Here is a 13,154-nt window from a genome sequence, read left to right as displayed (position 1 = left end):
ATGTATAATACAGTATTATTAACTATAGTCAGCATGCTGTACATTAGATCCTCAGAGCTTATTCATTTTATAACTGGAAGTTTGTACCACTGACCAACATCTCCGTATTTCGCCCACCTCCTATCCTCTGGCAACCACTTTTCTACTCGCTGGTTCTATGAGTTTGACTTTTTTTTTTAGACTCCACATATAAGTGACACCATATAATGTTTGTCTTTCTCTGTCTGACTTATTTCACCTAGTATAACACCCTCGAGGTTCACCTGTGTTGTCACAAGTGGCAGGTTTTCCTTCTTTTTTATGGCTGAATAATATTCCATTATATACATTATATATACACACACACAATGGAGAATATATGTATATCTATATATCTACATATGTGTATCTCTCTATATATATGTATATATCTCATCTTTATCCATTCATCTGGCAACAGACACTTAGGTTGTTTCCATATCTTGGCAATTGTGAATCATACTGCAGTGAACATGTGAGTTCTTTTCCTGGCAGATAACTCTTTGAGATAGTAATTTCATTTCCTTTGGATATATACCCGCAAGTGGGATCGTACCACATATGGTAGTTCTATTTTTAATTTTTTGAGGAATCATCATACTGTTTTCCATAATGATTGTACCAATTTACACTCCCATCAACAGTGTACAAAAAGGTTCCCTTTTCTCCTCAACAACATTTGTCTCTCATTTTTTGATGATAGACATTCCAACAGGAGTGAGATAATATCTCATTGTGGTTTCAGTTTGCATTTCCCTGATGTTTAGTGATGTTGAGCATATTTTCATATACCTGTTGGCCATTTGTATGTCTTTTCTGGAAAAATATTTATTCAGGTTCTCTGCCTGTTTTTTACTCAGATTACAGTTGACCCTTGAATAACATGGGTTTGAAATGTGTATGTCCACTTATACACAGATTTTTTTCAATAAATATAGTACCTGTATTTCATTTTACGGATCTTTAAATAACTAAGCGTGAAGAAAAGTTTATGTTCGGTTAGAGATCACAATATGTGGAGTCAAAAGAACTAGGGTTTGAGTCCTGATTCTATTTAAGCTGTTTTAGCTTCCTGTTCTTGCGTGAGTTATTTATCATTTCCTTTGTTTTTGAGGCAGAAATAGCAGTATGCAGATTTTCAACTGTGTTGGGTGTTGGCATCCCTAATCCCTGCAATGTTCAAGGGTCAACTGTATTTGGTTTTTTTGCTATTCAGTTGTAAGGGTTCCTTGTATATTTTGGATATTAACCTCTTATCAGATAGATGGTTTACAAATATTTTCATAGTTTGCCTTTTTACTTTTTTGATTATTTTGCCATGCAGAAACTTTTTTGTTTGAGGTAGTCCCACTTATTTATTTTTGCTATAGGCGACATTGCCTATATGTTTGATGTCAGATCCAAAAAGTCACTGCTAAGACCAATGTCACAAGGAGTTTTTCCCTATATTTTCTTCTAGGAGTTAGTTCTACAATTTCAGGTCTTATATTTAAGTCTTTTATTCGTTTTGAGTTGATTTTTGTCTATGGTATAAGATAAGGGTCTAATTTCATTCTTTAGCATGTGGATTTCCAGTTTTCTCAACACCATTTATTAAAGAGATTGTCCTTTCCCTGTTGTATATTCTTGGCATCTTTGCTGGAAATTAGTTGACCATATATGTGTGGGTTTATTTCCAGGCTCTCTATTCTGTTCCATGGACCTATGTGTCCATTTTTATGTCAACACCATACTGTTCTGGTAACTATAGCTTTGCAATATTGAAATCATGAAGAGTGATGCCTCCAGCTTTGTTCTTCTTGCTCAAGATTGCTTTGCCTGTTGGGGTTTGTTGTGGTTCCATATGAATTTGAGGATTTTTTTTCTATTTCTGTGAAAGATGGCATCTGAATTTTGATAGGGGATTGCATTGAATCTGTAGATTGCCTTGTCCCGTTGGTTGTCTTCCCAATCTAGTTTTGCTACCTGTTCCTCCCTTTTTCTCTTTTCTACTTTTCAGACCATCTGCTCTGGGCTGGCAGTTCCAGGGTATTGGTTCATTTTTCAGCAGCCTTGAGGGGAGAGAGATGTTTATTCCATTTGCGAATGGGGATGCTTTTTTGTGCAGCCAGCAGGGCTCCTGGCCAGCCCACAGCTTTCCAGAGTTATGAGTTATGAGACCTGGAGCCCAGGTCCAGGCCAGGGTTAGCAGCATCAGTGGTTTAATAAACAATCCCCTAAGTGAACAGCAGTTCTGGTATCCTAGGTGCTTTCAGAAAGGCGGTTGACTTATTTTCCAGTGCCGGGTAGGTCAACAGGGGCTGTGACACCACTCCATTCCAGGGAGAGAACTGAGCTAAGATGAAACCTCCATGGACCCTTAGTCCTTACAGCTGAGGATGCTGTGGGCCTGAGGTCAGGGGTGAGAGTTTCCATTATCCCCAAACCCTGAGGGCACCATGGGGTGAAGTGTGTTCCTTCTCCTTTGATGGGTTGTCCCCTTCATGGGGCCCTGTCAGGGGAAGGTCTCAGTGTGCAACCCAGGAAGGACCTTCACCTTCAGGACTCTCAGCTCTTTGGAGGCTCATGATGGGCTGTGCTGTCATATGCCCATGATACATAATTCAAAAAATTTAAAAATGAGATACAAAACTAAGTGCAGTAAGATCTCCACAATGAAAAAAATAGGCCTGGAAAAATCTGGAAGGAAATAGAAGTATTAACATATTAATTCATATCTCCTCTGAGGGATGGGACTCTTTTTTTTCCTAGCTCCCCAATTTTCTTTTTATTTTTTTATAATCAAGGGGGAAAATACCATATAAAGAAAAATAATGTCCCTGCCAACTGTAGCACCATGCGATTTTGTAAAACAAGAAATGGGCCAATGGTGAAGATAGGGAAGAAGCAGGCTGGCTGCTGATGGTGGCAGGAGGGGGCAGCGTATGATGGGGGAAGAGGTGAGGCACAGTCAAGGTCAGGTTCCAGGAGGAGGTGAGTGCCCAACTCCAGTTTTTCTTCACCAAGAGGAGAAGACAGATTTCTCTGAATCACAATGTAACAAGTTCAGTCTCCAGCCCTGCAGGCTACCTCTTAACTCTAAGAATCCACTTGTGGTGACAAATGAGGACAAGTCATCAGGCTAATAACTTCACACAGGGCTCTCAGGAAGGTGCACAGACCATGGCCACTGCCAGGCAGCGAAAGATAAACAGACTCCCGAGTGTAAGGAAGAAACTCTCCATCAACCGCTGCCCCTGGATGAGGTTTCTGCTGCCAGGCATGATCCAGTAGCTGGACTGAAGCAACTTTTCTGCTTGTGCAGGGTCGAGTGGCCATGAGTTGGAGAGCTGGATGCAGAGCTGATGGCCCCGAGAGCCCGGGCATTAGAAGCAGAAGTGCAGCACCTTGAACCCAGTGGGGGGCAGAGAATCTGAATGACCTCCACAGCTGCCTGGGTCTCACCGCTCTTGACTTGCCATCACCCCAGCTTGTCCCGAGCCTCTCTGGAGGGTGTTGGGGGTTTTGGAGGTGGGCAGCTCCTGCCCGTGTGTTCCCAGCCAGGCAGGGCTGAGCAGGGGCACCCAGAGGGCACTGGGCTGTAGGTGGTACATCTTTACCCATCCCCAACCTCCTTCCTTCCCTCTACCACCAGAACAGTCAGGGGAGCGACCACCTTCCTGGCCTTGATCAGAGGATGCTGTGGTCACACCCAACACCAGGCCATGGAATGATTGGCAGCACCCAGCCCGTTTATCATGGCACTGCCACTAGTGGGCTCTGGGTGTGACCATGAGGTCAGGGCAGGGAGAAAGGAGACAGCATGGCCTGCTTGGCTGAGCACCTGAACATATATATATCCTTCCCACCCAGAAGAAAGTAGAGAAAGTTCTGCACTGTTGTGGACGGATTCCCACAGCTGGTGCCTCCCACTGTGGGAGTGAGAGCTGGAGCCCCAAACACCTGGGAGACCAAAGCATAACCCTCCCCCACCATGGGGATTAATCCTGTGACCTGCAGCCGGGTATTCCAGAGAACCTTGCAAAGTCTGCACCTCTTTCTTTCTCACTCCCTGGGTTCCTGTCAACCCTTGGTTGTTTGATGGGGCCCATCTCAGGGCTGGAGCAGAGGCTGGGGTCTGGAGGCAACGAGGATGAATCCCCACCTTCTGGGGGTACTGAGGGGAGCCCAGATATGCTGGCTCAGCCCAGGCACTAAGGGAGGAAGGAAGTGCTAGGCTGAGCATCCGCCTCTGCGTTATGAGAGCTGAGCTGCCAGCTATTGGGCCTCCCCAGCATGGGCCTCAGAAGCGGACATGAAGCGATGGAAGCCGGCTGGCAGCCTGCAGGAAACTAGGACAGCTCCATCCCCGGACGCCTGGTGGGAGGCTCCGGCTGTCAGCCCTTCCACTCCTGCCTTTCTGCTCCTTGGCCTCCCATCCTGGGGGAGCTGCTGCCCCATGCCCCCCACCCCTCCAGTTCCTCATTTATTTAGACTCAAAAAAAAAAGGCTTCATTGATATTTAATTCACATGCCGTACAATTCACTCATTTAAATTGTACATTCAGATATGAGCAACCATCACCACTGTCGATTTTAGAACATTTTCATGACCTCCAGAAGAAATCTGACATCCCTTAGCTATTCTCCTCATTCATTTAAAAACTCTCCAAGTGCCTCCACTGAGAGCAGTGATGCAGAGGCTTCAGATATCTTTAAAACTAGATTAAAAGAAAGAACTAGAAAGGGCAGTTCTTTGTAGCTTGAGTCTGGTAGCTTGAACAATGTGCTCTGAAAATCCCATGGCCTTTGATGTTTGCTTACTCTTTGCTTAATTTAGCCTGGGCCACGTGCCTCTGAGGCCATGCCAGCCATTAGTGAAAGGTGGTTTTCTAGTCCTCATTGGAGCTGCCCCTGCTGTGTGACCTGGTTTAGAGCAGGGTGGGGCTGGCACTGTGTGCGTTTGGCCTCTGGATGCAGCAGAGGAAGCCAGAATTCTCTTTTCCCTTCCACGCTCCCACAGGGCACGTCCTCTCAGTGGCTCCCCCAGTCCCTCAGAACGTTGTGGGATATAGCACCGTGCTTTACAGTTAATTAGAGTTAATTAATGACCTGTACAACCTCCACCCCCACAGGAACCACCCAAGCATTCTACACGTCTCTCTGGCGCGGGCATGCACGCGCACACGCACATGCGCAGTGCCGAAGGCAGGGCACACGTGCAAGAACCAGCACAACCAGGGGCTTCCCTGGTGGCGCAGTGGTTGAGAGTCCGCCTGCCGATGCAGGGGACACGAGTTCGTGCCCCGGTCCGGGAGGATCCCACATGCCGCGGAGCGGCTGGGCCCGTGAGCCATGGCCGCTGAGCCTGCGCGTCCGGAGCCTGTGCTCCGCGATGGGAGGGGCCACAACAGTGAGAGGCCCGCATACCGCAAAAAAAAAAAAAAAGGAGCCAGCACAACCCAAAGAGCTCTCTGATGGGAACTGGGGGCAGCTGCCGCCCGTGGAGCCTGGGACCATCTGTTCTTCCTGTCCATCCCAAGAGGCCTTCAGCGGGGCCTCCCTTCCCCACAGGGTCCCGGTTCAGCTAACCAGATGGAAGGCCTGATTTGCATAAAGAGGGCTCTTTTGGAGTCCGTGCCTTTGGAAAATGCTCAGAGACTGAGCTGGTTTGGGGAGGGAGGTCAGGGCTGCTCACCAAAGAGGGAGGGAGAGCCTTTCCCCTTCGGGCCACTGAGCGTCCCCTCTGCCGCCTGTCTTCCTCCCTGCCCTGGGCCTTCTGCCTTCATCCCACCCTGTTTCCTAACAGCATGCGATCCAGTGGGAGGGCTGAGGGGTGAGCCGGTGGGCTGGGGTAGGTGGACCAGGACTGTCTGCAGTGCCTTGAGAGTGGAAGGAAGCCACTCTCAAGGCTTCCCATGAGCGTGGCCCTAGACATGTCCCTGACCTTGGACTTCAGCCCTTGCACCTCAGTTCAGCCAAGGGCCCCTTACACCATGCCATTTAATGCTGCAAGCTCATTCCCTTGCCCTACCCTGCGTGACAGACTGATCCTGCCTGGTGTCCTGTTTTCTTCGACACCCCCAACCATGCTCCAGCTGGCTGGCCTGTCCCTTCATCACCCAGAGGAGCAGGTACCGAAGGTCGGAAAGGCTGCAGGAGCTGGGGGCCTCTGGGAAGGGTGGCCTGAGGCCAGGCAGCTTTCTGCTCTGCCAGGTCGAGTGGCCAGCAAGCAGCTCTTCCACTGAGCCTCTGCCCTGGGATCCAGTGCCAGACCTGGGCAGGGCTGAGGGCTGGTGACTGCAGAGCCTCTCACATGGGAAGGGGGCTGGCCCTGTGCCTCCCGAGGCCTTCAGCTCCCAGGTCTGCTCCTGAGCGGCTGATTATCATCAGCAGAGGGTTTTCCTTCTGGCCACAGAGATAGGTTTCCCTGAGCCAGTCTCCTTTGTCACCTTGGCTTTGAGCAGTGTCTGAATTTCAGGAAGGAGGTGGCTGTCACATCCTTCATTCCTCTCTTTTTGATACTGGAGATCGTTTGGGGAGATGGCCCCAATCTGAACCTTGGGTTCTTATCTTTTTTTTTTTTTCTGTTTTCCATATTACCTTTAATCATTGGTAACACATGATCTTTTATGAGTCTTAGATTGTTAATATTGTTTCTCATTTTACAGAGGAGTTACCTTGGATAACCTATCCCCACACAGAGTTTTTGTTTCTGTTTTTAATTTTTATTAGAGTATATAGTTGATTTACAATGTTGTGTTAGTTTCTGGTATAAAGCAAAGTGAATCAGTTATGCATATACTTATCTTGGCTTCTTATAGTGTATCACGCCAGGGGTTTGATGCTTTGGTTCCAGCATCTCTCTGCCAGTGATCAGCAGGGTGATCTTGGACATGTCACATCACCTCTTTGGGCTGCAGGGTGTTTGTGAGGGGTCCCAGGCTAGGGCCCAGCTCTTGGACAAGGCTTAGGGCCTTAATTTCTTCTGGGATTAGCCATTTTCCACTGATGACATAATGGGTATGAAGTGATACCATAGGGTATGTGTCTCCTGGAAAAAGAAAGACCTGTCATAATGACAGCAGGACTTACTATGTGCCTGACATCCTGCTAAGCACTTTTGTAGATTTCGTTTATTTGAATCTCCAACCCCTCCCAGGCAGAGGATTCTCCCCCACCCCCAGCCTCCATTCTGTAGGGGAAGAAATGGAGGCCCGGAAGTTAAATGAAGTTCCTGAGGCCTGCGTGGCTGCAGGGAGTGTTCTTGACCATGAGGCTTGACAGCCCCTCGCAGCCTAGTCTTTGATCTTCAGAGCTCGAAGGTGTCTTAAACATAGGCTGGCAGGGTTGGTTCACAAGTGGGAAACAGGCCCAGAGAGGAGGAGTAGCTGTGATGGGGCCTGCAGTCCCAGGCTGGGGCCTGGAACCCAGGGCCCTGTTGTCCCCATGTACCCTGAGGGCGCCTCGCCCGGGAATCTTCCGGCTCCAGAGCTGAGAATGCACCCTTTGTGCCAGCACAATCTCTGATGAGACAGGGGCCTCCCTGCTCTGAAAGCCCTGATTGTCGCTGTGAGTGTGGAGCTGGGCTGCCCACGCTCCCGCCCCATCCCTTCCTGCTGTGGGGCCTTTTGTGCTCCTGGATCCCAGTACAACAGCCGGGCTGTTGATCCAGAAGGCCCAGTGTGACTGGGAGAGGGCGGCCTGCCAGCACCCTTCCCGGTGGGGATTGTCCTAGCCCGAGGGGGAGGCGGGCCCTGTCATCCCCCTGCAGTGACAGAGAGAGGCCCGGAGGAGAGTCGGGAGACCTGGTTTCCAGTCCTGGCCGGGCCCCTAACCAGAGTTGAGACCTGCTTGGTGATCTGGGGAGAATCAAGCTCCCTCTCTGGGCCTCCTTATCTGTAAAACAAGAGCTTGGATAGGAGAGAAGAGTGGAGAGAAGGCCTGGAGGGCAGAGGGAAGATTCCAGCACAGGCCTGTCTTTGGCAGTAGAAGGAGCACCAGGCCAGGAACCTGAGCAGCTGAGTCCCAGCCTTGGCCTGGGTGGGTTGTTTGATCTGTAAAGGTATGGGCTGCACCATTCCTGCATCCGATGGGCACCGAGGGCATGGAAGGGGTGCTTTGTGCAGGTAGGGGCAGGGGCCACCTGGGCCTGTGGGCACTCTGGTTCAATCCCGACTTTGGGGAAACCTCGGGTGGGACTATGGGGATGTGTGCTCTTCTTCCTTTGTAATTTCTCTGTCTAAATAGACCATCGACTTTCTGAATGACAACATTCGAAGAGGAATCGAGAACTACTATGACGATCTGGACTTCAAAAACATCATGGACTTTGTTCAGAAGGAGGTGAGCCAGGCGCTTTGGGTCAGACATCTGCCTCCCATGCCCTTTGTCCCCTGCTGGGGACCCTGCTCAAGAGGGTGGCGGTGAGGGTCACATGGCTTATCCATTCCCAAAGCAGGTGGCTGGCCAAGTTGGGAGGCAAGGGTGGGCCATGGATGGCCGCCAAGGGTAGGGATGCCAGGGCCTGACCTTCTCAACCAGCTCTCTACCCGTGTGCTTCGCCCACAATATACTTGCCCTACCTGCTCCTCTCCAGGTGCACGGACCCTCCCCTCCTGGAAAAAAAAAAAAAGAACAAGGTCAGGGGTAGCTACAAGCCACCTGGCAGTGTCTCAGGGTGCCCCTCTCCAGTGGGTAAAGATCCTCCTTCTTTGAGGTGGGAGTGACCTCCGAGCCACCCAGTTGCAAGTTCCCTCTGCCAAGACCCTTTAGTGACGGGGAGCTCACTGCCTTGCCGAATCAAGGACAGTTCCGACGGGGAGAGAGCTCTTCCCCGATTCCATTTCCCCCTGCATGGGGGAACAGAACAAGACTTCTCCTTTCCCTCGATGACACTTCTTTGAATGTGATGATTGTCATTTGGGGATGTCATGCCTCTTCCCAAGGTCCACCCAAATCTGTGGGTGTGATAATAATAATAGCAGTTGCAGGGCAAGCTGCTGCCCTCGGGGGCTTCTACACATCAATCTCACTTAGTCCTGAGCCTCAGCTTCCTCATCTGCCTCAAGGGGATACTAATGGTCCCTTCCTCTTGGCGTCATTGTGAGATTGCCTTGACCTATTTCAGAGGTGGTTAGAGCAGTGCCAGGCAAATGATGAGACTTAAGTCAGTGTCAGCTGCAGTGACCATCCTCCTCATATCCTACTAGGGTGAGGACAAGCAGAGTTTGAGGGCCAAGGGCCCGCTCAGCCCTGGCAGCGCTTCTTTGGACATGACCCTGGGGGCGTCAGCTGGCCTGATCCCGTGCTAGCCCTCAGTGGGGACCGACATCTCACCGCACCCAGGGCCACCCGTAGTGGCCACACCCTTGGCTCAGGCCTTCGATGTAGTCACAACAGGTGCAGCCTCTGGGAGGCCCTTCTTTGCCAGGGATGTGCCTGCCAGCTCTGGCCATCAGTGGAGCAAAATGCTTTTATTGGAACCAACCTTCAGCTGGCTTGCAATTTTCATTTCTTCCAGGGTGGAATGGCAGGGTGACTCATGCTCATTGGGCACCCTGCTTGGTGCTGAATGCCTCATGCATGGCTGGCCTTTGTAATTCTCAGTTCAGCTGTGCAAAGCTGGCGTTGCTCTTCCTGCTTTACAGTTGAGGATCCGAGGCCCAGAGAGGATCACTGACTTGCCCAGAGTCACACAGCATGGAGTGGTAGTGTGAGGATTTGAACTCTGGCCTGTCTGATGGCAAATCAAATGCTCTTTGCACTGTACCCCAAAGAGGCACTTCCAGATCCCTCAAACTGATGAACCTAAAAGGCTCTATGGGGACTCTGAAAGGGTATCTGCTTTATGTTTTTACTAAGACCTTGGACCATACCACTCCCCTGGTTAAACCCTGCAGTGACTTTCCATCACTCAGAATACCATCCCAGCTCCCTGCTTGTTGTGGCTGACAAGGCTTTCACGGTCTGGCCTCATGTCCTCCATTCTTGCTGGCTCTGCTCCAGACACACCTGCTGCTGAAATATAACTACCTCGTCTCTGTGTGGGGTCTTTGCATGTCTTGACTGGCTTTTTCCTGTTGTTCCTATTTCAGATTAAATGACATCTCCTCAGGCCTTTCCCGGCCTCCCCGCTCCTTCCCCTGTTTGCCGTATCCCTGGTACCCAACACTACCTCACTGCCCTTTTCACAACGGTGATTCCTCTCTGTCTCTCTTTGCAGATGTGTCCCATATGGGCAGGGCTGTGGTGCTTTTGCTCCTCCTTGTCTCTCTGGCACACAGAACAATGCCTGGCACACACCAGCAACTCAGTGGAGTAACTGCTTCCCCTAGGCGTTGCCATCTGTACAGGCGGAGATGCAGGGAGGGGCTAAGCTAAGGGGAAAATGATGCCAGCTGTGCCATCGCTTCAGTCCTGAGCCCAGGCCAGGGTGTGAGGTGTGTGCCCCTTTGCTAAGGGCAGGACAGGCAGAGCTGGGGCAGGTGAGGAGAAGGTCACTGTGTTTCAGGGACCCCTGGGTTGTGGGGCTTCCCCAGAATCCTAGTCTCTGGGACCCTAAAGGCCAGCTCCTCGGGTTGAGCGCCTGCCCTGGGGATGTGAAGATGGAGTCCGGTTGTCAAGGAGGGATGTTCCCTCCAGCGTTTAGTCACCACCCCGCTGTCCCACCAAAAGGCTACCCAGCCTTGGCTTGCGTGCCTCTCCAGTGACGGGGCGCTCACTACCTATTGGGAAGCCATGCTGCTTTTGGCGAGCTCTGACCCGACAGCGGATGCCTCATTTGCTCCCTGTAGCTCCCCCTACCAGGGTGACCCCCGTCACAAATCACATCATCCATCCCCTGGCAGGGCCCCTCCCTGCCGTCTGCCTGGGGCCCCGGCGGTGATGGCAGCTCTCTTCCCCGCTTGCTTCCTCCCTCAGTTTAAGTGCTGTGGCGGAGAAGACTACCGAGATTGGAGCCAAAACCAGTACCACGACTGCAACGCCCCCGGACCCCTGGCCTGCGGGGTGCCCTACACCTGCTGCTTCAGGAACACGGTACCCGCTGTGCCTGGGGTCTCCCGGCTGGTCAAACGCCTCTCTCACCTTCCAGGACGGGTGGTGGGGATGGTTGGGTGCGGCAGGCAGGAGGTGGTGGTCACTGTCGAGGCTTCCTGAGCCTCAGGGGCTACTAAAGGGGGAGAATCTGGGAGGGTGGGTGGGCAAGTCTTGTCTTATTAGTAGCGGTCGTTAACATCTACTGAGCACTTACCATGTGCTGGCCTTTTCTAGGTTCTTTAGTTGTATTAACTCATTTAGTCTTTTCAACAACCCTGTGAGGTAGGTACCGTTATTTCACCCACTGTACAGATGAGGAAACTGAGGAACCAAAAGGTTAGGTGCTTTGCCCAAGGTTGATGGGGCTGGATGAAATTCAGGCAGCCATCGTCAGAGCTGCACCCGGGACTACTGTGCAAGCCCGGCAAAGAGTAGGAGAGGGTCCAGGCCGGGGGGCTTAGCAGGGTGGCTGGCTTGACAGCCGTAGCCAGAGGACCAGAGCAGGGCCTGAACTTTGGGCATTGCTGGTGGACTTTGGGCTTGATGTCCTGGTGACCATCAGCAACAGGGCATTTGGAAGGGGTCTGGTGATGTAACCGTCAGCCTCCGTCTCTCCCCAGTGGGATCCTCTCAGCTCTGTTGCCTCCTTGGCCACTTGGGAGGCTGCCCTGTGCTGTCACTGCTAATCAATGAGAGGCTTGGTTAATCCTGTGTTTGACTAATGTGTCCAAAAACTGCATGGTTTCTGGGTTGGAATGAGGCAGAGAGCTTTGCAATTACTCACACCCTGAAGAATCATGGAAAATTTCTCTTCTGATGCTCCACCATTCTGTGCCCACTTCCGGATTCTGTAAACTGAGCAGCTGCTGCTGCTCACCCAGTGAGTCAGGGAGCCAGTGCCAAGTGCATTAGCCCTAAAAAGGCTGGGCCAGGAGGGGAGGTTTGTTTGGAAATTGTAGCTGCCATTTTAGGGTAGCTTTCTGTGCAAGGGGAGTGCTGGGGAAGAGCCCGGGTTTTTTAGGGGAGGCCTACAGGGGGTGACCCTGAACTTCATCACCCAAGGCAGTGGCACCTGAAGGTCCACGCTGAGATGTGGAAGCCCAACTTGTATTCATTCATTCATTCAACAAGTATTTATTGAGGACCTGCCAGATGTGGTTCTACATTCTGAGGATACAGAAAACACACAGAGAACTTTTGCCTGCATGGAGCTGACATTCTTTCTAGTGAGTAAAACTGACAAGAAAAATAAATAAGTAAAAGAGATAGTATGCTAGAAGATGATAAATGCTAAGGAGAAAAATAAAGCAGGGGCATGGAGGATTGCAATTTTAGATACTGAGAAGGTAGGTTCTCAGTAAAACCCTGAAGGAAGTGAGGGAGTGAGCCATGTGTATCTGGGGATGGGAATTTCTGGCAGAGAGAACAGCAAGTGCAAAGGCCCTGAGGTGGGAGTTGCCCCGGTGAGTTTGAGAAACAGTGCAGAGACCAGTGTGGCTGGAGCAGAGTGAGTGTTGCGGAGGAGAGTAGCAGACAAAGTCAGGGAGGTCATGGGTGCTCTGATGGCCATGGTCAAGACTTATGTTCTCTTGAGTGACAAGCAGTCAAGTGACAGGGCTTTAGTAGCTGAGTAGCAGATCTTACTTAGGCTTTACCAGGGCCACCCTGTCTGCTGTGGGAGCAGAGGTGACGTGGGGAGTCTGGTTAGGGGCTAGTGCAGTGGTCCAGGTGTCACAGCTAAAGCTGTCCGGGAAGTGGGCTCTGACGTGCTGGTTAGTGAGCAGGAGGCTTAGTAGGAGGTGTGCTCAGGATTGACACCTGTAAGGGAGTTGACGGAAGCTGGGTTAGGCAGAAGGAGAAGTTGAGCAATGATGCAGCTCAATGGGGGCCTCAGCTGCCTCTCCGGGAATGTCCTGGGATGATCCTTCAGAGTTGACCCATACTGGGGCTAGGGGAACAGGTCTTCATACCTCCATATGCACCAGGCATTACATGAGGAGTGTCCCACCCGGAAGGGACTTGCTGGCTTGTTCAGCAGAGAAACAGAACCAATAGGATATGTGTGTGTGTAAAGCCATTTATTATAGGAAACTGACTCACAGAATTATGGAGGCAGG

General features: G+C 51.0%; 2 protein-coding genes across 5 annotated transcripts in view; one reads left to right on the top strand and one right to left on the bottom strand.

Moving 5' to 3' along the window:
* TYSND1 (trypsin like peroxisomal matrix peptidase 1) overlaps positions 1-13,154 on the bottom strand; it is a 1,185,869-nt gene that overhangs the window by 664,430 nt on the left and 508,285 nt on the right. The window lies entirely within an intron of this gene.
* Positions 1-13,154, top strand: part of TSPAN15 (tetraspanin 15) — a 49,033-nt gene that overhangs the window by 30,913 nt on the left and 4,966 nt on the right. For all 4 annotated transcript variants that reach the window (XM_059052706.2, XM_067025472.1, XM_067025473.1 and 1 more), the window contains 2 exons: positions 8,248-8,343; positions 10,921-11,037. In XM_059052706.2, the coding sequence (XP_058908689.1) occupies positions 8,248-8,343; positions 10,921-11,037 (213 nt within the window). The remainder of the gene's footprint in view (positions 1-8,247; positions 8,344-10,920; positions 11,038-13,154) is intronic.

This window comes from Kogia breviceps, chromosome 2 (genome assembly GCF_026419965.1).
Source record: "Kogia breviceps isolate mKogBre1 chromosome 2, mKogBre1 haplotype 1, whole genome shotgun sequence".
NCBI classification, from domain to species: Eukaryota; Metazoa; Chordata; class Mammalia; order Artiodactyla; family Physeteridae; genus Kogia; species Kogia breviceps.
This window is presented reverse-complemented; position numbering and strand designations above follow the sequence as displayed.